Below are 16,992 nucleotides of genomic sequence, written 5' to 3' on the forward strand. Positions count from 1 at the left end.
ATGTATTTCAACTCTGCACACATGTTGCATACACACATGCTCTAAGGGCATGTGTGCGCGCAACATGAAACTTAGAAAAATGCAAATAAGTGCATTTTTCTAAGTTTTAGCAAATTACCATGAAGTCCAGCTTCGTGGTAATTTGCTCCCGCTAGTAGCGAAATCGCTATTTTTTAAACTTTAATGCATTGCATTTAAGGAATCTCAATTAGGGATTCTTTAAATGCAATCGCTATTTAAGGAATCGCTATTTTGAGATTCCTTAAATTGCGATTTTTGCATTTGGGATGATGCATCCCAAAGGCAAAAATACCGGTCGCAAAGGGGCAGATTCTGAGAATTTGCCCGTTTGCGACCGGTTTTGTGGTTGATGCATGTGCCTGTTAGTAAATACAGTGATTTCAAAAGCACAGTGTTTTAACTAAGTATGGCTAAGTTTGACTATATAGAAGGAATGTTGATCATTTCAGATGATGAAATGAATTTGACACTTTTCTGGTGTTTTGGAAAGAATGCTTTTGTTAGGAGAATGTATGAAACGTGCTCTCCATACCATGCTTTTTAAAGTATGCTACTATTTATTAGAATGAACTACAAATAGCAAGAAATAACCTCATAGGGCATTCGTCATGAAAACTGCGGAAGTTGTCATGTGCTGATTCTGCACCCTGTATTGCCGATACTTGGGATATCCGTAATTCCAGGGTGTCAGAATAGGGGGTGTTTATTACTTATCCCTCTAGCCCCTCTATGGTATTGGGAAGTTATGCTGCAATTATTGTTACTCCACCACGTTCCACATGCCAGTCTATAATTTTGGGCATTTTGTTGGATCACTACCAATTTGGGTGAGAATTAATATATCCACCTAATTCAGTATTAAGAGCCCACATGAACTATGGGCCTGTTGCAAAGTCATCCTGTGCCCAGGGCCTCCACATTTTTTCTGACTGGTACTGGTGGCAACTGATCCTGACTGTCCCAGGGCTCTGCCTAACCAGGCCCAGTACCATGTTGAAAACACAGTGAAAATACACACATACATGAGGGTACACTACATCTTAGGGTACATTTATAATTGGCATGACCTACCCTATACGCACCTAGTACAAATAGGGCAGGGGATTAAAACTACCTATAAGTCCTTAGTAAGCCTGGGCAAAGCACTACACTATGCTCGCGTAGTTTGCGAAGTTTGCGCTACTTCGCCCTATGCAAATTGCACGTAGCACAGTGCAAACACTCGTAGCGTAGCGTTGCGTAGCGCAGCGGTCATTTTTTGCTTGCTCGCAGTCCTCAACGTCAAGTTAGCAACCGCGAGCAAGCAAAATGACATCCCGGCGAGACTTTTTCCTCGTTCGCGATCAGCAACATCAAGTTAGCGATCGCGAGCGTGGGAAATAAACCTCCCGGCGAGATTCTCAACGCGGGGAGGTCAGGTTTCTCATTGCGAGTGGTCGCGTATGCTTGCGACTGCTCGTGATGAGAAACTACCAGTCTGCGTTGAGAAAGCTGCAGCTCGAGTAAAAATCTACTCGAGCGGCAGAAAACTACAGCTCGCACTGTGTAAGATGCCGTTTTCAATGATTGCACAGTTCCGGATGCTTGTCTGCACTGTGCAATCATTGAAAACAACATCTTGCACAGTGCGAACAGGGTACTACGCAGTTCGCGAAGTGCTACGCGTAGTGCGAAGTGCACTTTGCCTAGCTACGCGTAGCGCTACTTCGCGAAATACGCCCAGGGTTAGTCCTTAGTATATAATAGGGCATGGCAGTTTAGAGGTCAGCAGCCCTTTCTGCACTTGCATGTGTGCACTGCTGAGAGCTTGAGATACTTTTAAAAGCAGCCCTGTGTTGCAACACTGCTTTTAAATGTAAATTGTGCCCAAACTCGCTTTGGTGGTAAGGGCCCTTATAAAGGGATGGACTGCAATATTTTGGCATATTAGGTACCACCAGGGTTTCCCCTGGGTGCCCCAGGGATGGGGGGGGTCATGTACATATAAGCAGGGCCCTTATTAAATAGGGTTTATATGCCCGGGGATAGATAAATTGCACATTTCACTTCCCCCATTGTAGTAAAGTGCTTCCCAAAATCCACTTGTGTTCTAGGAGCACTGTGTAGTGAGGATCTACACTATTCTGCATATTCAGGACCCCTAAAGTCTCCCCTGGGTGCCCCAGGGGTGGGGGGTCCTGTAACTATAAGCAGGATTCTTATAAAAGATGTTTTATAGGCACTAATTTTGGAGAAATTGCACATTTCATTCTCACCCATTGTAGATCCCCAGCCACATAGGTTAGCATGGTAATAGTGTATTAATGCATAACTTTCGCTAGGAATTTATGCAAAATATCCTTTCAAGGACTTAGGAGAATGGTATTGATAAATCCAACAATATGCTATTGTTAAATTTATCCTAAAATAGACAGAAAAGACGTTATAAGACTTATTTGTCTGTAATCCAAAGTTCAGCTTTCCTATGGTCTGCCCTGATTGGTCAGAGTTAAGAGGATTAGCAAGGCTGCTTTGATGAAGAGAATAATGGCTCACCTAGGCAGAGGCTATCTCTTGGAAAGAGCTCTGTTACACATGAATGCCAGTGCAGGGGGAGGGGTCGTTAACCATGGACCTTCAAAGGTGGAAAGGACAGGCACGGAATTCCAGGCCCAATTACCCAGCAGCTCCCCTGACCCAGCTCGATGGCAGGCTTAAGGCAGCCATTTTTAGATGTAGTGGGAGGGCAGCTATGGAAATGAGCCATACAGGAGGTTGGTTTAACTAGTTCTTGCTCCTCTGCTGCAATCTCAGCCATACTGAATTTTGCAATAATAGTGCTTTTTGGGAGAAGGTTACACCACACTTTGGAGGAAGTGGTCATGCTCTGGGGGGTTGCCATGCACCTGATTGGACAGGAGCGCTCTCCTGCTTTCTTGACCCCAAAGAACACTAAATATATATGTGAGAGGTGCTGATCCTCTCAGATCTGCTGCTTGGAACTGTGAGAAGAAGAAGACTTACCAAGCTGGAAATTTGATTTTCACCATCAGGCCCTGCATTCTGACTGACTGCGCCTGCTACATTATCTGTAACTACAGTCTTTTGGATGTACCTTGCTTCAAGAGGAATAAAGATGGACTTCCTGCAAGCTACAGATTAACAGAGCTCTCCTGACCATCACCACCAAGAATCCCCAGCCTGGAGTGCGACCAGTGGATTGTAGGAGTTTTGCCCAAGTAGATTGGGGGAACTGAAATACAAACTTTCAAGGACCATCTTGGATATTCCAGACCCCTGGATTGAGTTTTGGACACTTTGGGCCCCCAAGAGGAACTTCAGGAAGAAGTTCCAAAAGTTTGGAGAAGTTTGGAGCAACTTTGGAAAAAAGCTCAATGATGAGACCGACTCAACTTCGAGAGACAAGCCAGCGACCTTCAACAATGAGCTGGCCTGCCCTGCTGGTTCTTCCCGCTGAAAAGCTCCAGAGGTCTGGCTTCCAGAGTTTGACCGGGAGCTCTCTGGACAGCAAGCTAGTGGACCCTCACCAAACCGGGTCTGATGAAGAGCATCGATGGACCTCGACAGAAAAAGCTCCAGAAAAGTTTCTAAGTCCATAGGTAAAATCTTGACCAAGGTCTTCCACGAGGGGTATTTGAGCATGGCTCCATCGCAGTCGGCCTGAACCTTTTACTTTTTCAAGCACAACTAGATGTCACAATGTGGCGCTAGAGGTTTCTAAGTGCTATATAGTGCAAAATCTTTAAAAAGTCATATCTTTGGTTCCCTACATTGGATTTTTGTCATTTTAAAGACAACAATAATGCGTCTGACCTATGAAACATTCTTGACGCTCGTAAATCCTGCACTGAGCAAAGGGGCATATTTAAAAGGCAGAGAAACAAAAAGAAGCAAGACGCCAGAGTGAAATCAAGGGTTGTAAATGAATTTGGGATTAATCCCCTAGAAAAGTATTCATATAGGAAAAGAAATTACCTTAACAAAAGTTGAACTATTTGTGATGCCATACATTTTTTGTGTTTTGCAAAATTTACACACAAAAAACAAGGATCAAGAATTAACATTTTGGCTATTACCTGGACAGACTAACTCATCGGTCCCTAGAGCGCAGTCTCGCCGCCCATCACACACCTGCTCCTTCCTGAGGCACTGGCCGTCCGGACACTGGAATTGGCCTGCGCTGCACATGCAGTCCCGCTCATCGCTGAAGTCGCCACAGTCGTCATGGCCGTCACAGTGGTGGATGTACGGCACACACCTCCCGACGGAGCAGCGGAACTGAGCAGCGCTGCAGGCTGAGCCACAAGCTGCCAGAGGAGAAACACGAACAAAGCTGATATTTCTGGTGGCCTCTCACAGTGAAATAATGGAGCACATACAAATCTACACATTCAAGGTGTGTGCAGGAAGCACCATTGGCAGCTTTTTGAACACCACTGCTGTATGACACTATTTTGAGGTCAAAATATTATAGATCTACAGTCAAATTGCATCCAGTACCTTGTTAAATACTACATCATGGTAAGAATACTATTATTATTACTTTCACATCATCTACCTAAACCTATTAACTATTGTATTCATCTATTGTGCTTAAGTGTATCCAACTTGCTATGTAGTGATTAGGTGAATCTAGTGTAAACAACAGAATTGTTATGTAAGATGATTCACACAATGTAGTGTGGCACACCAACACCACACCATGAAGACGCGGTCCAGGATCTATATATCGGCAACTGCATGTGTACTACCAGAATACAGTCGTTCAAATCAGGTAGTGATCTTTTTTATGTAAGATGTAGAGGGGCCAACCTATCTCTTGTGTGTAATATTTCAAGTACAGAGTAGCCCATCCGTAAAATACAGGAAATGTAACTGCAAAATAAATAAAGCCATTTCATTTTTCTTGGTTTTAAAGTGCATTGCTTGTTCTCTATGGTTATTAGGAAACTCGGTCACCTCTTGCTCGCCGCCCTATCATCAGATCACCTCCTATGGTCCTGTGTGGAGAAATGTGGTAACTGACTCACCAACAGAGTTTTGGACATTTCCTCTGGAAGTGCTCACCTTCCCAATGGAGTGTGTATTCTGGGGCTTGCCTACAAATTCCTTCATAGCTGGCATCAAGTGGTACTTCTGAGGTTGGCTCATCTCTTGCTTCATACCTACCATCGGGCAGTAAATCTGGGGCTGGCACAAATATTAAATTATGGTGACCATAAAACTAGGGGTGGATTATCTCATGTTTTATACCGAGTATAACATGGCCGTTCTGAGGCTGGCTGCCTCTTGGTCAGGTGGCTACTCTGGGGCTTGTGAAGCAGGTATAAGGCAATAGACCAGATATTCATTGGTGCTACTGAGACTGACATGGATACCTCTTTATACTTGGGATGAAGAGATCATTCAGGGGTGACTTCATGCATTGTTTTCAGATCTGCTGTTTGTTGGTCGTTGTAAGACTGGTTCAGCATTTCTTTGGACTTTGAGAGGCTTATTTACAAGCCCTCTGCGCCACTGGTGCATCACTTTTTCCATTTTAAAAGTGACGCACCAGCGGCGTATGGGGCTTGTAAATAAGCCCCTGAGTCTGTCTGTTTGTCTAAGTCTCCCTCATGGTTTTCTTAATGCTCAGATTCAGGTGGTTATTGTAGGCTTGGTTTACATGTTTCTAGCTTTGCATCATTAGATCATGTACTACTGGACTGGCTCAAAGGCGTTATCTAGCCTAATGGCCTGAAGTCCCCTGGTGGTCCTATAGCGGCAAATTGGACTTGCGGCTGTGACCTACAGGTATCTTAGTAACTAATCAACCAGAAAGTTACAGCAACTTAGCGCATATCCTTCAACATCCCAACCCCAAGGCATCTATCCACTCCTCTTCCCAATTACCTCTGCAGAGTTGTTTATGAATCAGTCTATACCACTTGCCTGCCTCGTCCGAGTCATCAGCAAAGCCGCAGTCAAGGTCGCCGTCGCACACGTGCGCTTGTGGGATGCAGCGTCCATTGGCACACCGAAACTCCTTGGCCGTGCAGGAAGGCGCTGGGCAGTTCCACTCGTCGGAGTGGTCCAGGCAGTCAGCGGTCCCATCACAGCGGTAGCCCCTGGGCACGCACTGTCCGCTGGAGCAGCGGTACTCGTGTGGGGCACAGGTGAAGAGGCAGACCTCGTCTGAGCCGTCGCCGCAGTCGTCTTCGTTGTCGCAGACCCACGCGCCAGGGATGCAGCTGCCAGTGCCAAGGCAGAGGAACTCAGAGTCTTGGCATCGGGATGGCGGCCTACATACCTCCGAACCGCACTGCCAACGGCCCCCCTCGCAGGTACTAAAAAATGGAAACATATTCATCTGGAGGTCTGAATCCTGTGGCTCGTCAGCATCAGTTCAGCGCATCCAATCCACTAAACATCAAACACATCCCTGCTGGGTTCAATTTAGAACAGTCCATAACATGTTACATTGACAAATGCCTACTGACAGGAAGTATGGAGGGCCAGGCCCATTCTGTCTGCCCTCAGCTGGACTTCTTACTGGGGACTCTGACTTCCTATAAGCCCCACGCCTTTGTTATACAGCCATTGGAATGCTTCTGCTCACCTTAGAACCGATTAATGACAAATGTTTTTTAAAATGGACCTCAGCCTCACTTACAGTATATGTAAGATCCGCTGTATGTCAGAATATGGACCACAAAAGCAAAAATGTGCTACAAAAATATAACAGAATATCAACTACCAAGATATTGAGAAGGAATGGATATTTAGGTAGTATAGTTTCAGTAATCTTAACACCACATCTCTGCCATTTGAAGATATATATATATCCTCAAGGTATATATATGTTGTATTGGGTATAGTAGAACGTTATTTACCCATTTTATACTTACTTTCACATTATTTTGTAGTGTATTGCAGCATTTATTCAATATCCTGACTATAAAATTCTTGTAGCACGATATTTAGGACTCGATATTCTGGCATATAACATACTTGTAAATATATGACACACGCTGATCGAGGTGCTTTCTTAAGGCACTATTGCAGGTCACAAAATCACCATATATTTGGTTTTGTGGTTCAATAAATCTGCAGCGTGCTACTGGCCCACTGGTCTCGGATGATGCTACGACTTGCCTTATGGTTTATTGTCGGTTCTGTAAACTGTTAACGCTCACTTGGATGTGGGCCACATTATTAAATGGCAATGCTATTTGCTTTCTGCGCCGTGGCAATGGTTTTGTGGTGTGGGTAAGTGCTCTGTGCTGACAGAGGAGTGTCTCGGCGATAGCGCTGTATATGACGCTGCCTTATTGCTCACTGTTCATGTAGCCCTATTCTGGCCCAATTGCCAGGTGGCAATGTTGTGTGCGGGTGTCCTCTTGTTCAGTGGCAGTGTTGTGTGCGGCTGCCATCTTGTTCAGTGGCAGTGTTGTGTGTGGCTCTCCTTTTGTTCAGTGGCAGTGTTGTGTGCGGCTGCCATCTTGTTCAGTGGCAGTGTTGTGTGTAGCTATCCTCTTGTTCAGTGACAGTGTTGTGTGCGGCTGCCATCTTGTTCAGTAGCAGTGTTGTGTGTGGCTCTCCTCTTGTTCAGTGGCAGTGCTGTTTGCGTTAGTCATGTGGCTGGGTAAGAGGGTTGTCTGTGTGCTGAGAGCCTCAGGGACTAGCAGCAGCCAGCAGCAGGTTCACGCCCTGAGGGGGTAATTTTGAAGTTTCACTCTCAAAGCAGGCAACATGACCAAGTGAAAGTTCTGAAAATGGGGAATATCATGCAGGCATCTGCATGGAAACCTCGATTCCAGCATGTTATTCGTCATTCTCGCTGCAGTTCTTTGAATGGCCTCGTAGAGGGGTGGTGGTGATAATAATGCATAGCCCCCTTCACTGGGCCACTCGGATCAGCTCCCTGGTTGTTGAATTATAGCGCTGCTTGTGTCGGCCGGGTTGATGGTAGTGTTGTACGCATGTGACAGCCTGGTGTCTCAGTGCAGTGGTGTGTGACACTTCTGTGGCTCAGTGTCCTGGCTGCTTACACATACGGTGCCACAGTTTAGTGGTACCCTAGTGGCAATGTGTGCACTGCCCTCCTTCTGGTTACATGGCAATGATGGGTACATTTGCCCTGGTGAGTCGATATCAAGGATGAGCCTTGCTTGATCCATGCCGTGTGACTGTAGGGCAGTGTGTGCCTCAGTTTTCACTTGTACCCTGGGACAGTATTTAGTGCCTCTATGTAGGTAACACGAAAAACTAAAGATCCTGTTCCATGAATGACCACTGCTGGACAAGAACAGTGCAAAGTGCATCGCCGTCAAAGACAGCAAATACCCAGTTCTCACACTGCTCCCTGGAAGCCTCGTCAGAAGGAGGACTGGACAAGGAATCACTCCTCCCTTGATGCCTGGAGTAGGCCTCCTGGGTTCATGTGCCCTTCAGCCTGCACTGAGTCACTGAAAGTTCTTGCAGGATGAGAACCCCTCACAGGCCTGCAAGTTCGCTCTCCCCCTCCATTTCATGGCCCGATTCTTGACACTCCCTTCTCTTCACATATCTGAAGGACACAAGCTTAAGGCCGCAGTTTTATTTCATAAAGACACAGAAAACATGGATCAAACATTCACAACGATATGGTTGGTCATTCGCGACCCATTTCTTTCCCATAATTAACATCACTTAGTCATATTGTCCCACTTGTTTTGTTTCCTTTCTAGCCGACAGCACTAATCTTGCGTGGTGGTCCGTACCGCAGGTACCCCAGTGTTTACGGTTTTAGGCTTCTCCTGATACCGACCTCGAGGGCGGCCGTCAGGCCGGCCCGGGCTGCAAGTGACGTTCTGCTTTGCCTGTACCTTTGCTGACCAATCCTGTTCCTCCGTGCCCCTGCCGTGTGGCATCCCAAGGACACTGTCTGTGAAACCCCTCTATTCTGGCTGTCGTTGTGTGCTGTCGCCTGCTCACCTGTCCAAGGACACTGTTTGAGCAGCTCTTCTATCTACGTTACTCTTTTCCGTGGGTACCTTTCTGTGCTGCCTCCACTCTGTCCTTTCCCACTGCTTTTACGTCTGCGACTGCCATGTTCGGGTGTGGGTGGATGGGTATCACTGACGAGGTCAGTTGTTTTTCTTGTTTGTGTTCCCAGAGGGGCCTCTGCCCCCTTTTACCTTCTTCCCTTTGGCCGCTCCCTGGCCACTTATTGGGGCGGCACCCATTTAAAAAATGCGCTCCAATGATAGTGCTGCATTTTCGCGGGCTTTTGCCTCGCGACCTTGGTCCCGCTCCCGCCGCCGTGAGGGGTTCGCTTCCCTGGCCCACGCTACCTCTCATCTGGAGCTGTAGACACATTGGGGGTGGATGAAAGGATTTTGACACTTGCGAAAAAACTTGGGGGCATATCAACAAGAGCTTTATCTCTGCTTTTTTGGCTTTAAAAGCCAAAAAAACAGAGATAAAATTAGCGCCCTATCAACAACAGGGTGCTAACACGCAAATTTGCATGTTAGCACCCTTTTACTCTACGCTTCCCCTTGCATCTCTAATGAGATGCAAAGGGGGCGTTCCAGAGTAAAATAATAGGAGAAATGTCGCTAAGCGACATTTCTCCTATTATCAAGAATGTCGCTAGCCCTGTTAGAGACAAAAAAAGCAGCGCTAACCGCGGTTAACGCTGCTTTTTTACGTCTGCTAATTTTCAGACTTAGCCATGATATCCTATGGAAGGAGGATATCATGGCTAAGTTTGCCTGTCCCTATCAACAAGGTAACGTGTGATTATCGCTGGGTTTCAAGCGATAATCTCACGTTAGCCTGTTAGCGTGTAGATTTTTATCGCTATTGAGATAAGCGTTGCTAATAGCACGCTATCTCAGCGATAAAAATTCACGCTAGCCGGCGATAATTATCCTCACGCTAAGAGCGCTGAGCGATAATTATCGCCGGTTGTTGTTGATATGCCCCTTCGTTTGGGCGTTTCAGGGCCTGACTTTACACAGAAGATACACAATAACTACACGAGACAAGAGCAGTTTACGAGGCACATTTTTTACCTGTTAGTCGGAAGTGACGCAGTTTGCTTCTGAAAACAGTGAGTTAAAAAATTCGCCTGCTCTACCCCACCCTCCGTAGAAACTGGAGCAGGAGAAATGACCCTGGAATGTAAAAGAAGAACAGAACTCACCAGTTTCTGCAGTCCTGCTGCACAGCAGCCCCCAGAGGGAAAGGCATGCCAGCCCAGTAACAAGGGCAGTCCGACGGATCAATGCAGCCAGCACCTAGAAAAGGACCCCAGGGGAGGCCGGGAAAGAGAAACAGAGAGGAGATGTGTGAGAACGGAGCGAATGAGTTACACCCTCCACTACACTGCACCAATGGTTTTATCACACCACACAGATAAACTACAAATAGCAGGAACAAATAGGCCATCGACCCAAGTGCCTCACCCTCGTTGACTGAGCACATGATGGAATGTTGAAAATATATATATATATATGGGTATTTCACAGACAAAATTCAAACCTCATCTCTTTTCATATTTTATCTATTCCTCTCGGCTAAAGATATACAGCATAATATTCCCTTCCGTCTACGTATTTCTTCTTTCATCTGTTCTCATGGTCCTCGTGACTCTTTTGCAGCTTCCATTCCATCTAATCATTTCTCAGCTTTCCATCCACCCATTCTATCTGTCCATCCATCCACCCATTTGTCCATTCTTTCACCCATCCACACAACTATTTACCCACTTGTCCATCTGTTCACCCAGTCACCATTTCACCTGTCCATGCTATCATCCTTCCATCCTTCTTTCCATAATTTGATCTATCAATCGATCCATCATCCTGCTTTTCACTTTTCATCCAGCTTCCCATCCATACCCTCCATTACTTAATCACTCCATCCTTTCGTCCAACCACCCATACACCCACCCACCCATTCATCAATTAGTTGACCCACCATGTTACTCTTCCATCCATCCATATACTTATAATTTTACTCTTCCTTCCCTCCTCCCACCCAATGCTTTCACCCTCCCATTTGCCTCCTTTCACCCATTCGGCCATATCCGTTTATCCTTTCTTCTTTTTGTCATCCTTATTTACTTTCAAGCTTTCTTCCTTACTTTCACATTTCCTTTATTCCTTCCATATGCCTTCCTTTCACCCTTGATTCCTACCTTTCCTACACTTCTCTCTCTCACACTCTTTCTAATTGTCCTTTTCTCTCTCTTTACACTCTTTTTCATAATCCTCTTTCAATGTCTCCTTCACTGTACTTGGCTGAAGTGGTAGCGCTGGGCCGACAGCATTCGAGATCTGACATAGAATTATTCCACTACAGAGTATTTTTATGAGCTTTTCCTTGCAAACCTGCAGATAGAAGAATTAGTGAATGTGATCGTGGGCACCCAGCTTACTAGCTGCTAGAGTGGGGAATTCACGACGCCACTGGTTATGAAGGCAAGAAAAAATCAGATAGGTTAGCAAATAGTGCTCCATTTGAGCTCGTGGCTGCCGGTGGGGCCCAGCAGCACTCAGTTTTGGAGACCTTTCCTTACCAGACTCTGATCTGAGGTTACAGGGCCGGACAGGCCTTTAATTGCACCAGGCATTTTCCCAGTGGACTGGAGCCCTTGGGGCCGGATTTGAAAGTCAGGACCACTCCCAATACCTCTTAAACTTGCCCCAGCATACTTGCACTAATTTCACCAGGTGCATGAAGGCTCCAAGAGAGAGACAAAGAGAGGGATGGAGGGATGAGGAGAGAGAAATTGATCAGAAAGGGAGAAGCGAGAAGGAGAGAAAGAGAATGGATGGAAAGAGAGAGACTGTGCGAGGAGGCGAAGGAAGCAGAACTGGTTTCCGCATTTTTTTCCAGGGCTGCATTCAGGGCCAGACTGGCCGTACTGGGCACCGGGCGTTTCCCCTTTGGGCCACCAGGGTGGGGGCCGGTTTTAGCCCCTGTGGGGTTGTTTTTGTTACCGAGGCTGGCAATATCGGCCCGTAACAAAATCGTCCGAAACCGCCCGTAGAAAACAGCTCGGCTGCACACCCCTCCTCCCCTGCCAGGCGTGCCGGCCGAGCAGTTTGCCATAGCCGGTTTCGGTTCCTAGTCTGGCCCTGGCTGCATTTGGTTCCACCAGTGGTGTAGCTAGCCCTTTGGCCGCCCGTGGTGGTCCCTGTGTTCGCCACCCTGCGGCGGCCGCATTGAAGAGCGGGGCGGAGGGCTGGTTGATGGTGAGAATCCTTTGCTTGACCCGCGTGGTTGCTTTTAAATGTGGCGGGTGCTGGCAATTGCCGGCCCACAATGACAGGTAAGAACGGGAGAAAGGCCGCTGTCCTAAAAACTTTTGCCGCCCAGGGAAGATCACCCCTCCCTGTCAGCCCCCCCTTGCTACGCCACTGGGTTCCGCAGTCCAGACCTGCAGACAAGGGAGAGAAAAACACACAAGGAAGAAAGGACGAGAAAGAGAAAGGAGAAAGACAGGAAAACAGTGACGAAGAGAGTGAGATGAAGGGGCAGAGAGTGTCTGGTAGTGGACTAAATAGGCAAGAGTTGGAATCAAGACTACAGATGCTTGGTATTGTGAAATCCTGATATTTGTCAGCACCAGCCAAGGGATTCTGAGCAAAACGTTTGGCCCCAGCACTTATTCTTTTACAAAATAAGCAGTTCATTGTAATTCTAAAAATAATAATAATAGCAACAACAACAATAATAATAACAATATTAATTATTTAACATTTATTTGGGCCTATAATATTAGGGCAAGTTAGGTACACATTAGGAGGACACAACAAACAAATGATGGACGGAATGCTGACAATGCAGACATTCTCCCCCAGTCAAGAGATCTGGGTTAAATCCATCGTTCTTTTGCCCACTACGCCACCCCAGTTTAGACCTGGCCATATGCAAATCAGTCTTGACCCTGTGCCTCATGGGAACAGTCCAGCCCGAACTGCCAAGCCATGTCTTCCCTGGACCGGAATCAAGCATCCTAGGACCGGTTTCTGGCTATCAGCCGTCATCAGCCAGGATAGCTTGACTCCAGTGGCGTAGTGAGCACGGGTCCCACGTCTGGGAATACCCATCCCACTTAGGGCGAAAAGCGTTACAACAAACAAATGATGGACGGAATGCTGACAATGCAGATATTCTCCCCCAGTCAAGAGATCTGGGTTAAATCCATCGTTCTTTTGCCCACTACGCCACCCCAGTTTAGACATGGCCATATGCAAATCAGTCTTGACACAGTAGGAGGAAACAGCTTCCAAGATGACGTACTATTTGGTAGAGCCGAGAAAGGATTTGGGATCACATGGAATTTCTTACCGTGCAAAACCTTTCCCGGTGGGCAGAAGCAGCCTTCCACGCAAGAAATGGAGTCACAGTGCTGTCCAGGCTCCATGCCAATATTCTGGCATGTCCGCGGGCAAGCTGGACCACAAGCTTCGTACTCCAACCCATTGTCGCACTGCATGGCTGAGGGAAGGGGGACACAGGTAATATTATTTCACAGCTTCTCATTAGCATTGTTCCTCTAGATTTGGAAAGAAAATGTACTCAAATCCCATAATCCCTATATGGTAGGACCACCTTTAACATTAAAGATCGCTTACCAACACAATGGTCCCTGAGCAATAATCTATAATCTGGAAAGAGATTCCTTGTGCACCCAACAGAGATTGTAAAGTTGCTTTGTCAATCCCCCATGGCATGATTAGTACTGGTCCTTTTTTATTTGTGAAACGCACAATGCACGACAAACTCCCTTTTTGTGTAGTTTCCCCACATCTGCCAAAAAAAAAAAAAATCACATGCCTGTGTTTTTTTGTGCTCTTTTATCCTTTCAGTGGGGGTATAAAGTGCTAAAATTCTAGGGACAAGAGGAACATCAGCAACATTCTGTCCAGCGGAACAAAACGCGAAAAAGTGGCACATTTGTACCATGAAGAACATTCTGAAGCAGAGTTGACACTAGGCAAGAAGATAAAAATAGGGAAAATTAAGTAAATGAAGCATCTTTTAATATCCATTTTAGGTAAATCAGTTCTGTCCTGAAAAATCTTTAAACTGCTCATTGGAGAGGCTCAAAACATAAAAAACACCCAGAAGCACTCACGGCAGAGGTCTTGTGTCCTCCAGCGCACATAGACTCCATGCTGGTTGCACTCTTCAGCGTATGTGGCAATGGCCGTGCACAGGCACTCGCAGTCTCCGCCGGAGTCGCACCTGTGTTAAAAATAGAAATGCAATTGCAATCAATCAATCAATCGATCAGGGATTTATAACGCGCAGCAGATCACCAGTTTGGGTCTCGAGGCGCAATACAATCTAATACAAGATAATTGCAGAAACAAGCATTGACAACGCCAACAGGTCTGTTGTTGGCCGCCAGTATTTGCTTTGCCAATATGTGTGAAAGTTTATTTTTAAAACTGCCCAAGAAAACTACTTTTTTTGTATAAGTAAACACTGTGAAAGAGTGGAACGCCATCATTCAGAGAGAGGTAAGTCAGCGGCTGAAGTGGGCTGCCCCTGTCACCCCTTGCCGGGTGCAGTGGTGGGCGGAGCCAAAATTTGACGGACACACCAATAGACCAGTAGGGGAAGAGAGCTTTCAAAAGCCCCTAAAAATATGATATTTGTGTCTATGATTTGATTTAAAATAAAAGGGTCTATGATTTGACTTAAAATAAAAGGATCTTGTCTAACGCTGGACCGAAAAAGGAACAGCTGCCATTAATCACCTAAGTACGTAGGGTCAACTCTACATTAAAATCACTAATCACTAGCTGGAGCTGCCAAACTGTACCACCAAATATGGCCACACGAGGGCACTAGGTTGCAACAAATGACATCAAAAACGACCTTAATTCTGAACGAAAACGACGACTGCCTGTTCCTGTGAAAATCTTTGCAAGCCCCCAGACACGTGAGAAAATATTAGGGAAGACATAAAAGTGGGACGAACAGCAAGCAGCATTAGCGAAGTCAACAAACCATTTAGGAATTTTTAGTGACTGGTTAAAGCAGTGTCTACACAGATGTTAGTGCTTAGGGAAACATCAGCTCAGTTGTTTTGCAAACAATCGTCCACTTGTACTAAAATAGTTTATATTGTCAAATAGCTCTCTACCTGGTAGATAATGGGCCATTACCATGTGGAGACGACTTCGCCACCTATTTCATGGAAAAGACTGCAAGTTGCAGTCTTTTCCATGAAATAGGAATACACTAAACCAGTCCCAGCCCAGTCTCCTCCCAGTACAACAACTGATGAGATCCCCTCATACTGGTTTTACTACTAAAAACAATGCTACTTGGAATGTCTTCAAACTTCCAGACGAAGCCGACATTCTCAAAACCATAATATCATGAAAACCCTCCCACCACTTCAATGATCCTCTGCCCCCAAACGCATCAAAGGGCTCAGATCCTCCATACTCCCGCTTTGGACTATGATTGTCAACGCATCTCTCTCTCAGAGCTTCATTCCTGATTGCCTAAAGATAGGAATGTTACCCCTATCCTAAAAAAACAAAAGCAAACTAGTCTGACCTCAATAATTTCCGTCCCAGTACCAACCTTCCGGCACTAGGAAAGTTACCAGAGAAATGCTCACACTTGCAACTCTGCAACCACATTGAACAGTTTCATCTCCCTGACCCTTACCAATCAGGCCTCAGAACGGGACACAGCCCTGAAACAGCTCTAACACACATTGTAGATGATACCCTGAGATTGCTTGATCAGAACAGACCATGCCTGCTTATTCTTCTAGATTACTCCTCCGAATTCGATACAATCAAACACAACGGCATAATTGACCTTCTGGAGTCATGGATGGGGCTATCCAGTCTCGTCTTAAACTGGTTTGCCTAATTTCTACTTAACACATCTCAAAGAATCAAAGTCAATCAAATCCTTTCTGACATTACTCCCGTCTTGATTACGCTGGTCTTGATTGGAGTGTCTCAAGGATCCACACTGTCATTCGTGCTTTTAGACTTGTTCATGAACCTCTCACCGAAATTCTAAAACACTCAAATATTCATTACCACATGTACACTGATGATTCAAAATTATACTTGAAAATCACCTGAGGATGTCAATACTCTCAACTGCACCCTACGAAAAACTCAACAATGGTTAACCAGCACCCACCTTATGCTTACCACACTCAAAACGGAATTCTTCTTGATCGCCCCCCACAAGCAATTTGCCCCCATAGAAGAAAGGCCCAAACAACTTGCAGCTCTCAATTGGGGCCCCCTTGTCGCTGAATCTACTAGATCACTAGATGTAACATTGGAAAAATACCTGAATATGCAAGATCATATCAGTGCAATCACCAGGGGAGCCAATTACCAATTGAACATACTAAGGAAAATCAAACCTTTCTTCCTCCCTGGTGACTTTCAATTAGCAGTCTAATCCCTAGTCAACTTACCATTAGATTATGGGAGTGCTACTCTTGTAGGTTTACACAAAGCAAGGCTTGCGCCACTAAGGGCCACACTAAACTCAGCGGCTAAGCTCGTCACAGGATTCAGAAAATTTGACCACATCACACCATACCTAAAACTTATAAAATGGTTCCCGTTTGAAGCAAGGATCTAGTTGAAGAGAGCTTGCATGAATACAAAAGTCCCTTCACCATAACAGTCCCGTCTACCTGGCCAATAAACTGGAACTGTCTGGGTGTAGTCGTTCCTTCAGAAGAGCTAACTCCCTATTGTTGAACCCGCAGAAGCTCAATACAAAGAGAACTTTTAACTGCTCCTTCTCTGGCTAACCCGAAAAATATGGAACGCACTTCCGTCTGTAATAAGATCACACCTCTCGACTACTCCTTCAAAAAAGAAGTGAAAATGCTTATACTGAACAAATGACTTCATTAGTAGACCCAAGGGACTCAGCTTGACTATTTTCCTGGCACCACCTCCGGCTCTCGAATCTACCCAAACAATTATT

The 16,992-nt window shown here is 45.8% G+C and overlaps 1 protein-coding gene across 1 annotated transcript in view; it reads right to left on the reverse strand.

Moving 5' to 3' along the window:
• The window catches only part of LOC146796142 (SCO-spondin-like), a 1,481,201-nt gene that overhangs the window by 1,270,661 nt on the left and 193,548 nt on the right, over window positions 1-16,992 (reverse strand). Inside the window, exons 24-28 of the mRNA XM_085631266.1 lie at window positions 14,138-14,247; window positions 13,348-13,497; window positions 10,193-10,286; window positions 5,953-6,347; window positions 4,098-4,328 (exon numbers count right to left, since the gene is read on the reverse strand). Of these exons, the coding sequence (XP_085487392.1) occupies window positions 4,098-4,328; window positions 5,953-6,347; window positions 10,193-10,286; window positions 13,348-13,497; window positions 14,138-14,247 (980 nt within the window). The remainder of the gene's footprint in view (window positions 1-4,097; window positions 4,329-5,952; window positions 6,348-10,192; window positions 10,287-13,347; window positions 13,498-14,137; window positions 14,248-16,992) is intronic.

This window comes from Triturus cristatus, chromosome 10, assembly GCF_964204655.1.
Source record: "Triturus cristatus chromosome 10, aTriCri1.1, whole genome shotgun sequence".
NCBI lineage: Eukaryota > Metazoa > Chordata > Amphibia > Caudata > Salamandridae > Triturus > Triturus cristatus.